Source organism: Triticum dicoccoides, chromosome 5B (assembly GCF_002162155.2).
Source record: "Triticum dicoccoides isolate Atlit2015 ecotype Zavitan chromosome 5B, WEW_v2.0, whole genome shotgun sequence".
In the NCBI taxonomy this organism is placed as follows: Eukaryota; Viridiplantae; Streptophyta; class Magnoliopsida; order Poales; family Poaceae; genus Triticum; species Triticum dicoccoides.
The window spans coordinates 179,138,961-179,156,352 of NC_041389.1; the positions used below are offsets into that span (position 1 = coordinate 179,138,961).

General features: G+C 41.9%; 1 protein-coding gene across 1 annotated transcript in view; it reads right to left on the reverse strand.

The window, feature by feature from the left end:
• Positions 1–2,356: 2,356 nt before the first annotated feature.
• LOC119308009 (E3 ubiquitin-protein ligase UPL2-like) overlaps positions 2,357–17,392 on the reverse strand; it is a 15,779-nt gene continuing 743 nt past the window's right edge. Inside the window, exons 3-17 of the mRNA XM_037584124.1 lie at positions 15,681–15,780; positions 15,391–15,594; positions 8,821–15,268; positions 6,992–8,070; positions 6,568–6,867; positions 6,277–6,484; positions 5,910–6,166; positions 5,560–5,831; positions 4,259–5,366; positions 4,030–4,176; positions 3,866–3,946; positions 3,555–3,780; positions 3,331–3,470; positions 2,998–3,104; positions 2,357–2,894 (exon numbers count right to left, since the gene is read on the reverse strand). Of these exons, the coding sequence (XP_037440021.1) occupies positions 2,792–2,894; positions 2,998–3,104; positions 3,331–3,470; positions 3,555–3,780; positions 3,866–3,946; positions 4,030–4,176; positions 4,259–5,366; positions 5,560–5,831; positions 5,910–6,166; positions 6,277–6,484; positions 6,568–6,867; positions 6,992–8,070; positions 8,821–15,268; positions 15,391–15,594; positions 15,681–15,780 (10,780 nt within the window). The 3' untranslated portion in view covers positions 2,357–2,791. The remainder of the gene's footprint in view (positions 2,895–2,997; positions 3,105–3,330; positions 3,471–3,554; positions 3,781–3,865; positions 3,947–4,029; positions 4,177–4,258; positions 5,367–5,559; positions 5,832–5,909; positions 6,167–6,276; positions 6,485–6,567; positions 6,868–6,991; positions 8,071–8,820; positions 15,269–15,390; positions 15,595–15,680; positions 15,781–17,392) is intronic.

Consider the following 17,392-nt stretch of genomic DNA (forward strand, 5'->3'; position numbering starts at 1 on the left):
TGGAGGAAGAGGGGGGGATTTCGTGGCCCTTGAAGGAGGGGTCCGAAACCAATCCTATCTCTTGTTTCCCCACACATACGGAATCTAAAAACAGTCTATACTCAAGTATTTCGAAATTACATGGGCCTGGCCCAAAGATAAGGTGACGTAGCACCTATAATAGCCTCTGGACGAAATTTATGAAGTGGCATCTGGTATATTTCATCCAAGGCTTCATGCACTCATTATGGTAGCTTCAAAGTCCTGAAATCATCACTTGTAACTCCGCTCTTGTTTCCCTTGCGCATGCCATCATCTCCATGCTTGATCTTGCTCCAATGTTCATCCTTCTTGTCCAAGTTAGGCCCTTAAGACAAATGTATCCAATTTAGGCAGCATCATATTCTCATGAACATTAGAATCATTACCAAGAAACGAAAGTACCTGATAATTTAGCTGGCGTGCGCGAGCTCTAGTAATTAATCCAGTATGTATAGCAGCAGGGGTTGTGGGTGTAACAATGGTATTGATGTCCTCATTGTAGTTGATAGATGTAGTGATTACATATTCATGTGGATCACTAGATTCATATGTAGATGGTTCCCGTTGGAATCTTCACTTCTGAATCGAAATGCAATGCAACATACATTGTGTGAAATCAGTAAGTCACTATACGGCTTATTTTGGTACAACCGATGTAGTGAGTTCCTTATTAACAAGGATTACTCCTACACTGTTGATTACCCATACATGTTAAGCGTGTGATCGTCTAAATGACGGAATTTGAGATGAAGGATTTGGGTAAAACCTCGAGCACCTTCACTCATACATTATGGTACACATGTTGACTTTATCCTGATTATACTGGAGAAATTGATTGTGGACAAATCTTATGCATCCATAACTCGCATGGCTTCATTTTCTAGACGTAGAGAAAGATCCATTAAAACTATGAGTTGATAGCAATGTGATATTGGGACATAGAGCTCCATATCCTAGTGCCATTGGGCACACCACACATAATTGGTTGGGGCTCAAGAATATCTTTCGATATCTCCAAGGCATCAAACATTTTGACCTATTCTTTCAGTTTCAAAGAAATCTAGACACCAATATCATTGGATACGTCGGCCAGATCCCTACTATGTCAGATCGTAGACAAAGTTTGTGTTCCTTCTAGGTGTGATAGCCTCATGGCTACATCCACCAACCATTATCTCAAAGATAATGTTGCTTGTGTTGCCCGCATGCAAACTGATTACGCAATAAGCAATATCGCTATATTGCATATCTTGCAAGTCAAATCATGTGACTGATTTGTTCACCAAGTCTCTACCAACTTCTACATGTCAGGGGGAGTATCTTTCTGAATTGTTCTTGTTCAAAGCATCATATTATACTCTTTTTCCCTTCATGAGTTTACTTTACAGGTTCTCATGAAGGTTTTTAATGAGGTAATATCAACATGAGATTATGTGTCATACTTTCTGTTTTCTCCACTGGGGGTTTTAGTGAAGTATATACGACACGCTTATTGTGCTCTAAACTCTATGAATAACCATTATATGCTGCATCATTTTCTCCTTATTTTTCCACTGGATTTGCAGAAGTTTATCAACATATCAAACAAATATTTCCTCGTATTTTTCCCGCAGTGTTTTTGGAGGTACACAAACAAGCATGGATTAGGGTGGGGGGGTGTTAGGATTTAATCCCTGCTTTACTTAATTGCTAGGTGGTTACTATTTGGCATGTCAGTTGCTCATGCCCCTTTGTACAGGCACCTCTTGGAGGCACCCTTTGTAATCCTATATAAGACATCATAATCAATAAAGACTACGCACAGTTCTCATTTTCACTTATTAATAATTCGGATTCGCAAAATTAACGGTATCTATCGGACTGCTTCCACATGAATCGGCAGCATATGGTTCTGAAGCTCCTGCACCTTCCACTCAGAGGTGGCGGCGACATGAATGAAATCGCTCGCCAATAGACGGGTCAAAAGTAAAGTTAAAAAGTTTCATATCTCTAAACCCCATTCCTCCTTTAACATCCCCTTTTTGTTTTAGCCATGATTTAAGTTAGAACTAACAACTGCCCCGCTCAGAGTCCCCTTTGTGTTTTAGCCATGTCACCATGATATAAGTTGTTCTATGACATAAGTTGTTCACAAATTAAAGTCACGACTCGTATCCTCTTTTACTGCTGGAATTCAGGGCACTGTACGAAGGGATGTCCTCACAAGGATAGAGACATGAAAGTCTTTGCTGTGACCATCAGACCATACAGTTTTGCTCATGTGGTTTGACCTTTGGCAGGTATTGAATGATTAACAGATGCAACAAGAGGCACAAGAGACGAGATGAGTAACAGATTATGAGAAAACTGCACTAGTCTTATTGCTGCATTCCACCAGTCTATTCCGCACATCTATAAAAGACTTCAAAAGATCTTCCAGCTAAATCCAATGTAAACAAGATGGCATTTTAACAGGGCAACGGTCAAAGCTGACCATAAAGAAAAACAATATTATGAACATCAAATAGTTGGTGTCTGTTTAAACTCCCACTCACTGCACATTCTTTGCAGTAACTTGTTTGCAATGCAATGATTCTGGTAGATCTCGGCCATTTCCCAACAAATATCGAGAACCTCCTGGTAGTGCCTAAGGCTGATGCTTCATGTTGCCAAATAGTGGGATCTAGCAGACTCTGGAACAAGCACGCACACATTCCCACTTGCCTATTGCAACTCCCGTACTATCTGTACAAATACCCAGCAGCGAATGCACAAGTGCGGGAATGACTGATTAACCAAATCCAAACCCTTCATTTGCCTCATGAATAGCTAATAGCAACCTCTCTTGCAGCTGGTCTTTGGATGTGTATTCAGGCAAGTCCAGTTGGTTAAAGCTGCAGCGAACAGAAGCAGAATAGCAAATCAGTATATACCTCAATGAAACAATTATGGTTGCTGACAAGTCAAAAGCATAACGGACTAGTGAAGATTGGTTACCAAGTATGAGCTGAGGGCAGATGGTTGGTGCTGCCGTATGCCTTGTGTATCTGGAACCTTTGTGGCCCAGATATTCCTTGGAGCGCACTGAAACCCTCCAAAGGTACCTGCAGTTCACTTCAAAGCATAAAACACCACATATAACATACACTAAGAGCATCATTGACAGCAGAATGGATGCTGCAGCAAAGATACATAAATTGAATTCTATATAAAAATGTTTTGAGAAATCAGTCTCAAAGGAAGGGATCGGGAGTTAACAGGTACCCTAGAAAAAAAATTCATAAATAATAATAGCTTCAAAATTTAAAAGGTCGTGCTTTCACCAAATACCTTTGAAGTGCCAGTAACGAACTGGAGAAATCGAGCTTTGTCCTCCTTGCTGAAACCTTGTACAATTTCCCAGAACCATTGAATAACTGGAGAAGCTATGCTGTAGCCAGAATACTCGGTATTTGCCTTTAGGTCGTCCACTGAAAGCAGATGTACAAAATAAGTAGAGCACATGCAAGATCTAAACGGATCATTATAGAACTGAATTAACTCTTTCAACTCACAGTCAATATCAGGGAGTCCACTGATTAGCAGTTCAAACTCTTTGTCATTAAAAATGGATATTAGCTCGCGAGGAATGAGCTCATTAAATCCTTCCATGAAAGCATTAATCTGAGGCCTAATTGCAGTGGTTAAACGATGCTCTGCTACCCTATCCACATATTCATGCTTGTTCTCCTCAGTGACCCTAATGTTACGCCCTCCAGGAATCAACTCACAATCAGTTACCTGCATAGAGTTGGTACTTACAGTCACCACATTAACCAAAGAGAGAAAGGAGCGAGACACAGAGAAAGGGGGGGAGAGGGCGTACCTCAGCTTTCTCATATAATATCAGCTTCTCTTCATCTGCATCCATGCTAAATGTGAGGTCCAGGACATCACTTATGTCATTCTGCACAAAAGAAAAGGAAAATATGTCACATCTGGACTGTCAACGGTCGGCATAAACATAAACATACACACAGAAATATATACCTCAAGCATCCACTTAAGGTTTCTGTAGTAAGCAGGATCAATGGCTTCAATATCATGGTAAGTAACCTTGGCACCAAGTATGTGCTTGTAGAAAGATCTAGTGAAATGGACATCCAAAAGTTGGGCATCAAAGAGAGCTTTTCCAACCTAGGGAGAGAAAATTGTTAGTAGTAGCGGTGGTGGTGGTGGTAGCTGGTAGTAATAATAATATCAATAATCCTTTACTCACCACTCGTCCAACAAATTTGAAATATGAGAGGTGTTCAGTCTGATACACAGAGTTAGGGTTTGGTTGAAATGTCAAGTCATTTCCAACAGTCGTGAATAGAAGGGCACCCTTGTCAAAAATAACTCGTGATAGTAACTGATACCACTCTCTTGTGAGTCCACCGGCATCAATGCCTTCTTCTCCTTGGAAATGAACAGTGAGTCTACCCTTCAAGTCCTGGGGTGAGCGCATCCTAAGCTGATTGTAGGAGTCTTCCAAAATGTACGCCCGTCGGACAGAAATTCTAACAGGACTGTGATGATGGTCATGCTGATGCTTAATTTTAGACCGGAAATATGCACGTTTGTTGTCAAAATCAATCAAGCGGGGGACCTTCAACATCAGAGAGAAAGATTTTTCTAGCAACCCAGAGTTTTGTCGGATAAAAGCATTTAACAATCTTCTGTGTTTCTCCGAGAATTTAACAAAAGCAGTGTGCTTCTCATCAAGACTGGTATGGCTTGCAGATGATTTTTGCCCACTACTAGATGTTGAAGCATCCTCCATATCAGATGTTGAAGGCTCTTGAACAGCATCAGGTTGTCCTGGACGTAACTTCTCGCATGTCACAAAAAAGGATTCTATGTACGGTAATATATTCTGGGTTCCAGCTGGCAAGGGAGGTGCTACACCAGTTGATACTCTAGTTGCATTTGCAGAAGTTGGACTCAAATTTGATGTATAATCTGAAGAGCTCTCTATTTTGCTTATGCAGTTGCTTAGCTCCAACCACAACGCATCCAATGCTGTGTTAATATCAGAAATCTGGGACAGTGCATCTGAATGGTCCTTCTCTGCAAGAAGCTCTGGATCTTTTCTCTCTTGCAGAGATGTGACAAGAGAACTCAAGGCCTGCACAACTCTTAGAACTGCCATGCCGTTGGCTGATGATGTGCTCAGAATTGCCTTTTCAGAATCTTCATACAAGTGAAGCTCATTCATGGCACAAACAGTCAAATTTTGCATCGAACGTGAAAGCTCATTTATGAAATGGCAACAGATGAAAGGAGCCAAAGCTACAATCTTTTTCAGAACTTCTGCTACAAGGAGATATGCATTGTCTGATAACCTGGAAACAAATAAGGACCAGCCTATTAGGCAAGGATAACTGATACAAGAACATCTAACACAAAAACTTATCAAATAAAATAAAACTGAGCAAAACAATAGTGTGCATGATTATGGCAATGCCGCAGCAAGCCAATAGGGAAAACAAATTGTATAAATTACTGAAGAGGTTCGCTGAAGTTAGAAGTTCATACCCATCATGCGCAAGCAATGAACATAGCAACCGAAGCTCGGCTTGCGGAAGGCTATGCAAAAGAGCTTGCAGGTCACTTATATTATCGGACGATGATTTACCACTATCATCGGCATTGGGCTTCGCTCCAGATGATCCAGGAACACTGGCATCCTCTTGGGCATCTTGTGTTGCATTCTCAGGTCCAGACGGTCTCTCAGATGAACTTTGCAACTTAACTTGATTTACTTCATTCTCGGCATTAAGCATGACAACTTCCAGAAGATTGAGTAACTACAAATATCAAATGATTAAGAAAAACTCAACTGAGAAAAATATCTATATCGAAAATGGTGAAAACAAATTGTGAACCTGTTCAAGATGAGCTACACTTCTCATATAAAGAGGCTGATTTAATAGAGTCAAAAGTAGAACGAGTGCAAAAGCACTCTGTTGTTCCCCGTCTTCCACAAGGACAGCCTTTCCACGCCTCTGGTCAAGTGTTTCAGTATGGCAGGTGGGCGGGCAGGGGAACTGAAGAAAGAGTAAGAGCTTAGCCACATTTGGATGATTTCTTGCCAGGTATGTCAGAGTTTCCAGCACACGGCGAGAAACCAGTGGTGGCACACCTGTTTATGGCAACAAAGAAATGACAATTCAAATAGAATTCTCAGCAAATATATAGCAATGGAACAATCAAACTGACAACAAAACCTGAAACAAGATCAAAATTAATTACCATCTGAGGATTGAGGGCGTGAATATGTGATATTTGCATGGCACCCATATAGCCTAAATGACGGCTCTGTTGCATCAATTGATTTCTTAGAAGAGCCCTGCAGATCAAGCATAAGCATGTCCACCAGAATTTGAACCAGCGACTTTCTGCTTTCCCGGTGAGCACAAAGGTTCAAGAGAAGCCTCTGCAGCTGGCCCTTGTATATAGGCTGTACATAAGAGGCAAAAGTTATTATTACTATGCATGCACCACCAGAAACAGTAGAACCACCAGACGAAGAAAGGGAATTACCTGGACAACTCGAAGTAATCGTATAAGAGCATTGAGAGCATCCTTGTCAACAAGAGGAGTCCCTACAGTTTCAATTAACTTGCTGGCCGTTTGACGGGACGAATCACCAGTATTTCTATCAAGGCCTGAACCAATGATATCACCACGACGAGAGGACTCTCCCCTCCTGTTCCTGGAGTTCATGCCAAATAGTGAACCGCTGTGATATCGATGAGCAAATCTCTCACGCAACATGTTGGCTTCAGCAACTAGTGCAGGTGTCAATGTAGCAAGTAGAGTATCGGGAGACGTCAAAAGCACCTGGAATAAAAAACCTCTAAGTCAATTCATAGCAAATCAAATAATAGTAAATGAAGATAGAATCATAGAGCAAGTTATGCCAAAAAAAGCTTCAAAATGAGACAGATCAATAACATGATTATACCTCCTCTCGTATTTCCGAAGGGAAGGTTGCAATAATTGATACAGCGTCCATTTCAACTGGTTGTCCTTCAAGCTCTTGAGACTGTTGTTGCAACCGTTGGGCACGTTGTTGAGCTAGAACCTCTTCACGTATATCAGGTGGCAGTGCAGCAAGGAATTCAGGATCAATGTCCGCATCATGCTGAGGCTGCTCACTGGAAGTTTGAGTCACTTGATTTTGACGTGAAGAAAGAACTTCAGCCCGTAAATCCTCTGGAAGAGCCTCCAAAAATGTAGGATCTATTGAGTCAGTCCCAGTAGCCCTGTTAGGCTCCTGATCCCCCTCACTGGCATTCTGATCAGATTCCTGGACTGTGTTTTGGGGGATCTCCCTAACACTCTCCAATGATATGTCCCTGCTGCTGACTAGTACTGCATTTCCAGAAGGCCTCCGCGATCGAGTAGCTGCCTGTACATCACCCAGAGGTGTCCTGTCTGAAGCCCCGTGCCGGTCACCATCATCATGTCCTTCAACACTTCCAATTTCCACATCTAAACTTCTGAGGCTTTCCCCTAGAGTAGCACCACTACCACTGCTTGCTTGGCTTACTGCTTCCACATCACGGACAGCTGCGTCACTACGTTCATATTGCATATCTGCGACATGCTCACTTGCATTGGATGCATCTCTTTGAAGTTCATCACTGTGAGGAGGTGCAGGACCAGCACTTGCAGAGCCATCCACCTCAGACCTTACTGCAGGAATATCATCATTTTCATTTTGTTCTGCTGATCCTTCCCTTGCATCAGTTTCTGACCCATGGAAATTACTGGGAGGATCGTTTACTTGAGCATCAACAGCAGGTGTGCTCTGCTCATCAGGATGTTCAGCCGTAGGCCTTCTCAACTGAGAGAGCAGAAGTTCTTCAATGCCTTCAGGTACTGTAGGGGCAGCAGATCCATTGCGTTGGGGGCCATCATCCAGCCACATATTAAATCGGTGTCCATTCCGTCCACTTCGCAAGCTTCTGAATATAGCGTCCAAACGGGAAGAACTATTTTCATGATTCCGATCAGAGAAAGCCATCTCAACTAAATTTTCTGAAAAGAGACAATAATTTGGATAAGCTATGCATGATGTACCCCAGGCTGGAACAGTTTAAGAAGGTTAACTGCTAAGGCACTGTTTGGATGCAAAGTATTTTAGAAGATCTTTAAAAAAACACAGTTTCTCAAAAAATGGAGTTTAAAAATCATTTGAGGTGTTTCGCTTCAAGTAATACGCTTTGTAAACCGTAGTATTGCTGATACAATAGGTTTTTTGGAGTATAAAATATCCACTCTTGACTTTTTTTAAAAATGAGAAAGCAATGCTACATCTTCCCGTCTGGCTCCATCTACAGAACCTGAGCAAAAAATGATGCTGAAGCCGTACAGGAGAAGTTTATCATGCCAAAATTATCACGAAACAAGCCAACAGGATATAACGGATATATACAAATAAAGCAAGCAACAGACCAATATGAGCTAGTTATAGCCTATAAGTATTCACATATATTTAGGGGAGCAGATAAATTTCGTTGCTTCACATGCATACTGTGCAATTTTGGTTAAACTTTCTCAATTTGAATAATAATATGTATATACACAAAATACTCTATGAAATAGAGCAGGTGCCAAACACCTAGTAGTAGCTTTACAAATACTGCAAGAAACCTCACTATCTGCATACTGTGGTATATTGCAACTAGAACTTCAAACACTGTGGTTTTTGGAAACTGTGGTTTTAGAAGTAACCTGCATCCAAACAGAGCCTAAAATGTGTAGACAATAACAAATTCACGAGGATACCTGGTTGCCTCTGTTGTGGAAGTAACATCGAAGGTTCCTCCAAGAGTGGGTGATCAAGTACACCTTGGTCACTTGCTCTCCCAAGAAGATTGTATATAGATGTACTACGGCCTTGCCGTCTTGTGCCAAAAATGTCCAATGGCATTACACGCAGTGTATCCCCAGAAACATTGTTGCTCCCCCCAAAAACCTCAATATGGTCAAACACATTAATTCCATTGATCCCCTCCTCTAGGCGAAGGATTACTCCCTCCTCATCCTCATCATCATCATCTTCTTCTAGCAGATCTTCATCAAATTCTTCTTCATCAATCTCACGGTCATCCTGATCCGTGTCAGCATGAGATATCTGATGGGCATCGTCTTCCTCCAGGTTGTTATTTTCCTCATCATCATCATCTTCATCAACCTCCTCACCATCATCTCCTGACATATCTTCATCACTGTCATCTTCATCTTCAGCCATATCATCCTCTCTATTACGTGGAATATCAAACCGAATATCCATTGTGGACTCATTTCCAGTTCTGTCTTCAGCAATCTCATGCATAAAATCATCTTCACCATCATGGGCAAAACCTCCATCTATATCACGGTCATGATCCATCTCATCTGCCACTGAATCTGAACTTCTTGGAGCATGAACAGCATTGAAAGTTTCCCTGTGATCAGTTACCATTGCAGTTGGTTGAGAAGTTGTGTCAAGAACCTGGAATCTATTTGATGATGAATCTACATTGTTCTGCTCCAAAACAGTCTTTGATGAGTTCTCCCCTTTAGCATTAAAATCTGCTAAATGAACGTGCTCCTTGGTAACCACTTCAAGAGCCTTGACAATACCAGTTACAATCTTTGCTGAATCAGGATGATCCAAATCAAGAACCTGAAGGGTTTTCGTTAAACACTGGACAAGGCCAACCTCAACAAATGTAACTACAGATTCTGCTGAAAGTGAGGAGCCCGTTGGCGAGCGAGCTGACAGAATATCATTGAGCAAATCAACATAAGCATTCATCCTCAACATTGGAGGTTTGCAACCAGTAGAATTGTCTGTGAACTCAACAAATATACTGCAGATTTCAGAACAGATCCTTTTTCGTCCTTCTGAAGAACGAATAGATGAAGCCACTAAAAATTGATTACCCCTTGTTGCCAATTTGTACCTCCAATCACTATCAGGCTTTCTTTCTTTCTTTTGCTTTGTAGCATGTGGAAGCAAATGCTGCAATATATGATTAAATATTCCACCACTGGTCCGAGTAGGACCTCGCGTGCTGCTCAACTCAGCATCATGGCGAAGAACAACTTGAACGGAAGAAGCATAAGTTAATAGTACATCTGTGAGCAGCTTTAGGACAAATGCGTTTTTAGCCAGACATGCAGTAGCATCTTGGATTGCTTGCTTGGACTCTTCATGTGTGACAGCAACAGCCTTCCCTTTACCTTTTGCTGAACTAGAGTCAATATCCATGTCCATGGATGACGAACCATCAGATTGGTCCTCAGCTCTTTGTGGTGGGACAAAGGACATTACTAGATCTAATAGATGCTCAATAACAGTGACAAAGGTTTGTGGTGGCTTGCGATGAGATTTCATATTCCGTACACTCAAATCAGATTGTTTCCCTTTGGCACTTACAGGAGATGCCATAACCATGTCCCCTGATGTTATCTTTGTGGCAACACCTGATGATTTATCCTTATCAACCAGCTTATCCTTCTCTTTTTCCTTGCTCTTTTCCTTCTCACGGTCCTTCAATAGAACAACATACGGTCTATCTCCAACCATCTCAATCTGGCACACAGCTTGGGCAGCTTTCATAAATATCACTGGGTCCCTGTGTACAACAAACGCCAAATTTTGAACAAAATTACGTGGTGTAACCCGAGGATTTGCATGCCGATTAGCAGCCGTGACAAGACTATGGCGTATCTCTAATTCCATAGCTTGCTGAAGAGTATGGGGATCCTCCAAAATATGACGGATAATTGTAGAAACCACACTGTTGAATCCAGAAAACAAGCTACTTGTCGGCAAACTTAGCAACGCATGTAGGCCACCAGACTCAAGAAAACTGATAGCAGCCACATGGACTTTCGTCAGTGTAGCACACAACTGAAGAATAGCATGCATTGTACCGGAAGGCAACTGCTTCTGAATGCATTTACAGCATATCCTCAAAAGTTGCTCCTGGTCCTCCAAGTCCAATAACCCTACACTTGAGGAAGATTCTGAAACCTTCTTCTTGATGTCATCAATCACAACAGATGTTTGTGTAGGTGAACTATCCTTTTTGAGAACATCAAGCTCAGTAACATCTGGCAACTTGGGTTCCAACTGGAGCATTCTATCAACAGAAAGGAAACAGGAAGTAACCCAATTGGGAACCTTGGTTGTTTGCCCTTCCCTTGGCTCCATCTCCCAGCTGCACAGCAGACTCAAAACGACCTTGACAAGACCAGCCTTTGAGGCAACTTCACGAGCAGCGGTATCTCCATGGAGAATCAAAGCAAGAACATGGCAAAAAGCAGATAGTGCAGTGTTCTTTAAAGGATCAGATGCCACAAGACATTGCTTCAGATGATCAATCAAATATGTAAGCACCTTCACACGGTTTTGGCCGTCATTCTGTGAGCTGATAGTCACAAGCATATCCCGGACAGGAAAAGCTAATGTTTCCTTTGCCTGTAGCAGCCTAAGACATGAAGATAATACTTCATCCATGGGAGGGAGCTGAACATTTACTTCCTCGAGCTCAAGATCATTAGTTCTGTCATCTTCCTCTTGAACAGGTGTATCAGAATTCCCTAGAGACATAGCAAGAGCTCGAGCAAGTTCATCATCCTCTGGTGGTTCCTCCGGGTGTGAGAACAACCAATCAGTCGCGATCTCAACGCTATTTGTTCCAACCTGTCTTAATGCTTCTTCAGCTCTTGCACGAGAAAAGCCCATCTCTATAATCAGGGAAATTGCATTCTCGTCAGGGGGTGGACCAGCCAAACGAGCAGCAATGTTGCTAACATTGTTTTTTACTTCTACCCCAGAGTAAACATGCCTCATGATCGATGTGACTGAACTGATTAGCTCAAGATTGCATTCTGGAAACTGTGGATGGGCCCATATGGGAAGAACAGTCTTTAAGACTTTAGATTGAAGCAACTTCATGAATTTCTCTGCATCTTGTGGAAACCTGACAGTTCCACTAAAAATAGGTTGCTCAAGTAGTTGTCTTGTCGATGAAGAAAGAATAAATGATGATGTTACAAGATGGTCCATAACTGCACCATAGCTGGAAAGGGGGCCATAAATCCATGAACAATCAGCATCCTTCTCTTCCTTCCCAGTTTTACTATCAGTCTCCATAGGTGACGAGGGTGGCCTGTTCATTGCGAAAAGCAACTCGCTGGTAGCTTCAAATGTGGTTAAGATAGCCTGAATTACACCACGGCAATAAAAAGAATTCACCATGATTGGATTACATGATTCTGGTCTGTCCAACAATATCCCATCAATAAACTCAACAACCTTTCCAAGGTATCGGCACTTTGTAGCAACAGTAATCTCCCTCTCTGGACTGATTGTATGCCCCTCAAAATTGAGGTGCTCCAACACGATAGAAGCAATATTGCTAGCAACAGACACAACAGATGGAGATAGATTTATAGGACTGTTCTCACGGCGAGATGTAAGCAGCATTGCTTTCCCAAGCTCCATGAACAGATGGTTAATATGGTAAGAAAGTGACCTCATCATGTCACAGCAGGACAAATGCTCAGATCTTTTCTTGTCCTCTTCTGACTTCGCATTTGCATCAGATGAACTGGATGGCTGATCCTGGGAACTTGAGGGCAACCCTGTACTAGGGTATCTATCAGCACCAACTCTGTGAGAGTCGCTAGCTGCACGGCCCATATCACGATAGATATTGATAAGGTCAGACACCTGAGACTCAATGTTCCACCCAGAGCCCCGTCGCCTTAAAAGAGGATCAAGATATTGCCTAAAGGAGGTGTATCTGTTATCACCAGTGTCGCCCACAGCAGCATCAACTTGCTGGGCCTCATTTGCTGAAGGAGAACTGGCTTCAGGCTCTATTTTCTTCTCATCAAAAAGTGAAATTTGCCAAAGCACTTCCTGGTGAACTCTTCCAATATCTTCCAGGACATCCCTGCTGACATCTCCAAATTCTGAGAGTAGAGCATTCATCCAGCGGTTGTCTTTTGATGCCGCTAGGAATAGCAGAAATTCAACAATAAAAAGTGACGGAATGGCTCCTTTTTCCAACTTAGTCACTTCACATGACCTAAAAACTGTATCAAGTTCCTGTAGGGCATTCTTCAAGTGCTCCTTTAAAGAGGAGCAAAATGCACGCGCAAGTGGAGTAGAATGCTGTTGAGTAAAGCCCTTAAATACCATAGTGCTGTGCAAAGCAATAGGCATCCCACCAGAAGATTGGGTGATGGTAGGTCGCAGCAAGAGTGTCAACAGAGTCTGTAGACCTCCCTTTTCTACAAACAGCCTGCAAGTTTCTGAGTTTTCCATTGTCCTGTGCACCAATACCATAACATGGAAAATGCTCAAATGAGAAAACTGCTCATCATTAGTTCCATCTGTGCCAGAATCCATGGCACTTACTAAATCACGCCCTTCAACATCTGTTTCCATATCTGTTTTTTCTTCAGCGCTGGCTGCTTCAGTGATTTTATCACCACGAGGACAAGAAAGTTTGTTGATTATTTCAATGATGATGTCAACACCAGTACTTCTAAGGGACTGCACATGACGAAGAAGCTCTTCCACTGCATTTGCTAAAAGAACAACACCTTCATTCATTGGTATCAAATATTTCCTACTAGTGAACGTCTCTACAAGAAAACGCAGCGCTGAAGTTTCCCTGACAGACTCAAGTCCTTGGTTATTAAGGCAGATTGCGCCCAGGCCATTGGGTACACATATAAGAGCTTTACAAGATGGTATCGCCCCAGCAGTCACTGATGACAGGAAAGCATCAGGAAGACCAAGTTCCTTCAGAGCAGGAAAGCATGTAGGATCCTTATGTATTATCTCACTCATAACAGTAACTGAAGAGAAGTATATATCACCACCAAACTTTCCAACATTCTGGAATATAAGGGAAAGTGACATGGGCAAAGAGTTATCATTGGAACTTTGAGAGCGAGCAGGATTCGCATGAGAATATGTAGCGGAACCTAATGCCTTGAGCAAAGCCTTAATCAGTCGCTTCTGTGAGTACAGATGGTCATCTTCTGATTTCGATGTATCACTAGCAACCACTGAAGTAATTTCAGCAACACCAATAACACGCTGCACCTCCACATGTAACCTCTGAGACAAAAGTTCTACACCACCCAAATCCTTAAACAGGGAAACAGCAGGGCTGCTGTACTCCATCAGCTTCTGAAGGGTCTTTACTGCCAAACAGACAAGATGCATGTGGGAAGGATCCTTATCTTGCAGGAGAGGCAGGAGAGGTGGAACCATCCCTGAACCCCTAACGGTCGTCCCAGAACTCGAAGATGACAGCACATGAAGCAAAAAGAACTGTAGAAGGGCATCAACAATTAAAGGAGATGAAGTATCATTAGGGCTACTGAGGGACGATATTGCTTTCTGCAGAACACTGAGCAAGACCATGCGGTTTCCACCAGCAGAGATGATACTTGAACCGCTCAGTATCCTAGCTCGCTCATGAGATGATGCATATGCTGCTAACTGTGCTCCCAGTGCAAGCATAGCCAATGCACGAATGGGCCCAGGAACAATATCTTCTGACCGAACAAGCCGGATTAACTCATTTATGTACTCCGGCTCATTTGTGAAGAACGATGTCAGCTCATCATGGGCATCACTGGATTGCACGAGAACAATGAAAGAAAGGAGACTTATGCGGCTATATAGCCTGCATGTCCTCGGAGAATTAAAAGCATGTGCATATCTTATCCTTGTAAACAAGGCAAACCGGTGCTCTGGAGGCACATTAAACTTGTCGATACATTGCTTCAATATGCTCAAGTCATCCTCCTTCCGAAGGTGCAGGTCTGGCATATGTATCACACAGAGATTAGATGACTTGTCATTGGCTTGGTCAGAATCTTGGACAGGTGCCAAATTATACTCAAAATGAAGAGTGGACCCAAGACGATGCTGTGTGCCATCATATTTGTTCTCCATGTCTGCTGGGAATAAGCACAAACCCTCCAGCTGGTTTCGCTCATTTGCCACAACACAGGAATACAAGCCTAGACCTTCCTCCTTGCTACCCCATCCTTGGGCCAATGATAGAAGATGGCTATTTATAGCTCCACAGCTGATTAGTTTCCCATTCATATGTAGTTTTGAAGGATTTATTTTCACCACTGAAGCAAGAGTTTCCAAAGCCGCAACAACTACCTCAGGATCTGATGATGCCAACAGATTCTTAAAATGCTGATACAAGGAGTAGAGGGCAATGATCAGTTTAAGTGGAATAAAAATAAGGGTCTGAAATTCCCATCTCTGGGACATTAGTAAAGAAGTTCAAAAGCACATAAAAACATACACCAGCTTACCTCAAGGCCAGCAAAAGTTGTTTTGTTCTGGCAATTTTCCAACACAATTTGCATAACTCTCAAGATTTGTAAGATGGTATTTTTTGTCAACGGTTCACTCTCAGACATATCATCAGACAAGAGAAGATCCTTTCTAGAAGAGATGTATGTCTTGAAATACGTATCAAAATGCATAAACAGAGGCTTCCAATGGTGAAAATTTCCCTGCAACCAAACGTTAACAGTAAGCAGGTAATGAAAATAAGTGTAAACATAATTGAAATCAAATTCAGAAGAAGTAAAACTGTCACCTTATTGAACTCCCAATGGAAGCCTGATAGTGGTATGGCAATGTCATGTAGTGGAATATTGATTACACGATCAATAAATGCTTTAACTTTTGCTGGCTGCAAAAAATAGAACGTGATTTATAACCAGTTTATAAAAGGTGTTCCCATGATACAAGACAAATGAATTATGTATATAAGCACAGAGGTGCACATATCGCAAAAAATCACACCTTGTTCAAAAAAAAATACTCAAGAAACAAGCATACTTACTATGATGTCACGCAAACCTTCCTATCATACCTAACCACTTAATCCTGAAAATGTGAGGGAACTATTGCACCTTTCCAAGAGTACGATATCCACTAACTAAACATTTGTGTTCTATTCTAATACTAGTATAAGAGCACAGTTGACCATTGCTAGCTACAAGCTGAATAGGACACTGAAGTCCACTGAAATAGTTCGTAACAAGTGGCCCTCAGATAGTATTTACCCTCAGACATTAGAGCACAGGTTTACCTCATAATCTAATTCGAGCAAGGTCCCTAGTATTTTAGACCATCTGAAATTCTGGCTACACCCTAAACATACAAACCTTTAAATTTGAAACTTAGTACTGATACTAAAAATTACAGGGCACTGATGTATCTGCAAAATCAAGATACGTATCTTCTAATCAACTACACAATCTAGAAACAAAAGAAAAAATAGCAAACATAATACCTTTTAAACCCATTATTATTATAACCTAAACTACCTCTGAAACACATTGGTAACCTCCATGAGTTAGAAGTAATTACATTATATTTGAACCAAATGCGTAACCTCGACTGAAATGCTGATAACATGTACGGAGAACCAAATATAATAACCCCCAGATAGACTAGTATTAAGACATCAACATGGAAGCTGCTATCGAATGTCTTATTTAGGTGTACAAATCACAAGCATAGATGGCCACGTTTCACAATAGTGCTATAGCCCTACAGTCAGCAAAAACAGGATGACAAACTCCACATGAACAATACAACAACCGCCACAAGTATTGTCCTTTAACAGGCACATCAGACAAAATCACAATACAAAATCCAGAAAGTTGGAGGGCATCCAATTGCGACCCATAAGTTCTGAAGAAGGAACAACTACATGCATAAGCACAAACACCATGGAAAAACAAACCCTTGTACGTAGAACACATCGATCAAAACTAGTTTGGTGCTTCTCAACATGGTATGAACCTCATGGAGGGACACACGCCACAGTTAGATCAAGATCCTATGCGCTACTGCACTTGATGTACCAACAAAAGGCACCACATTAACTAGGTATCACACTTACACAGGTGCATGTAGCGGTAAAAGAATAGCACCACAACAGTGCTAGCATAAACATGACACAGGTGCATGTAGCGGTAAAAGAATAGCACCACAACAGTGCTAGCATAAACATAGGATCCTTCAGTGGCAAAACGTTGTAACTTTTACTAAGATAACCCAATCACAAACACCTGAACAAGAGATCACCTTAAACACTAAGTACTAACCGCAGCACCACTTCCCACGCTTCACACCAATCCCCGAGCGAGGCTCATCTACCGGAACACTACCACAGAACGGGCACCACAGCAACGCCGGCGTCAAATCAAAAACCTAGCCTAAGACCTAGTGAGGATTCAGCCAAACTAACCATGTTCGCACCAACAACCACCCCGATCAAAACCCTAAAATTAAGAA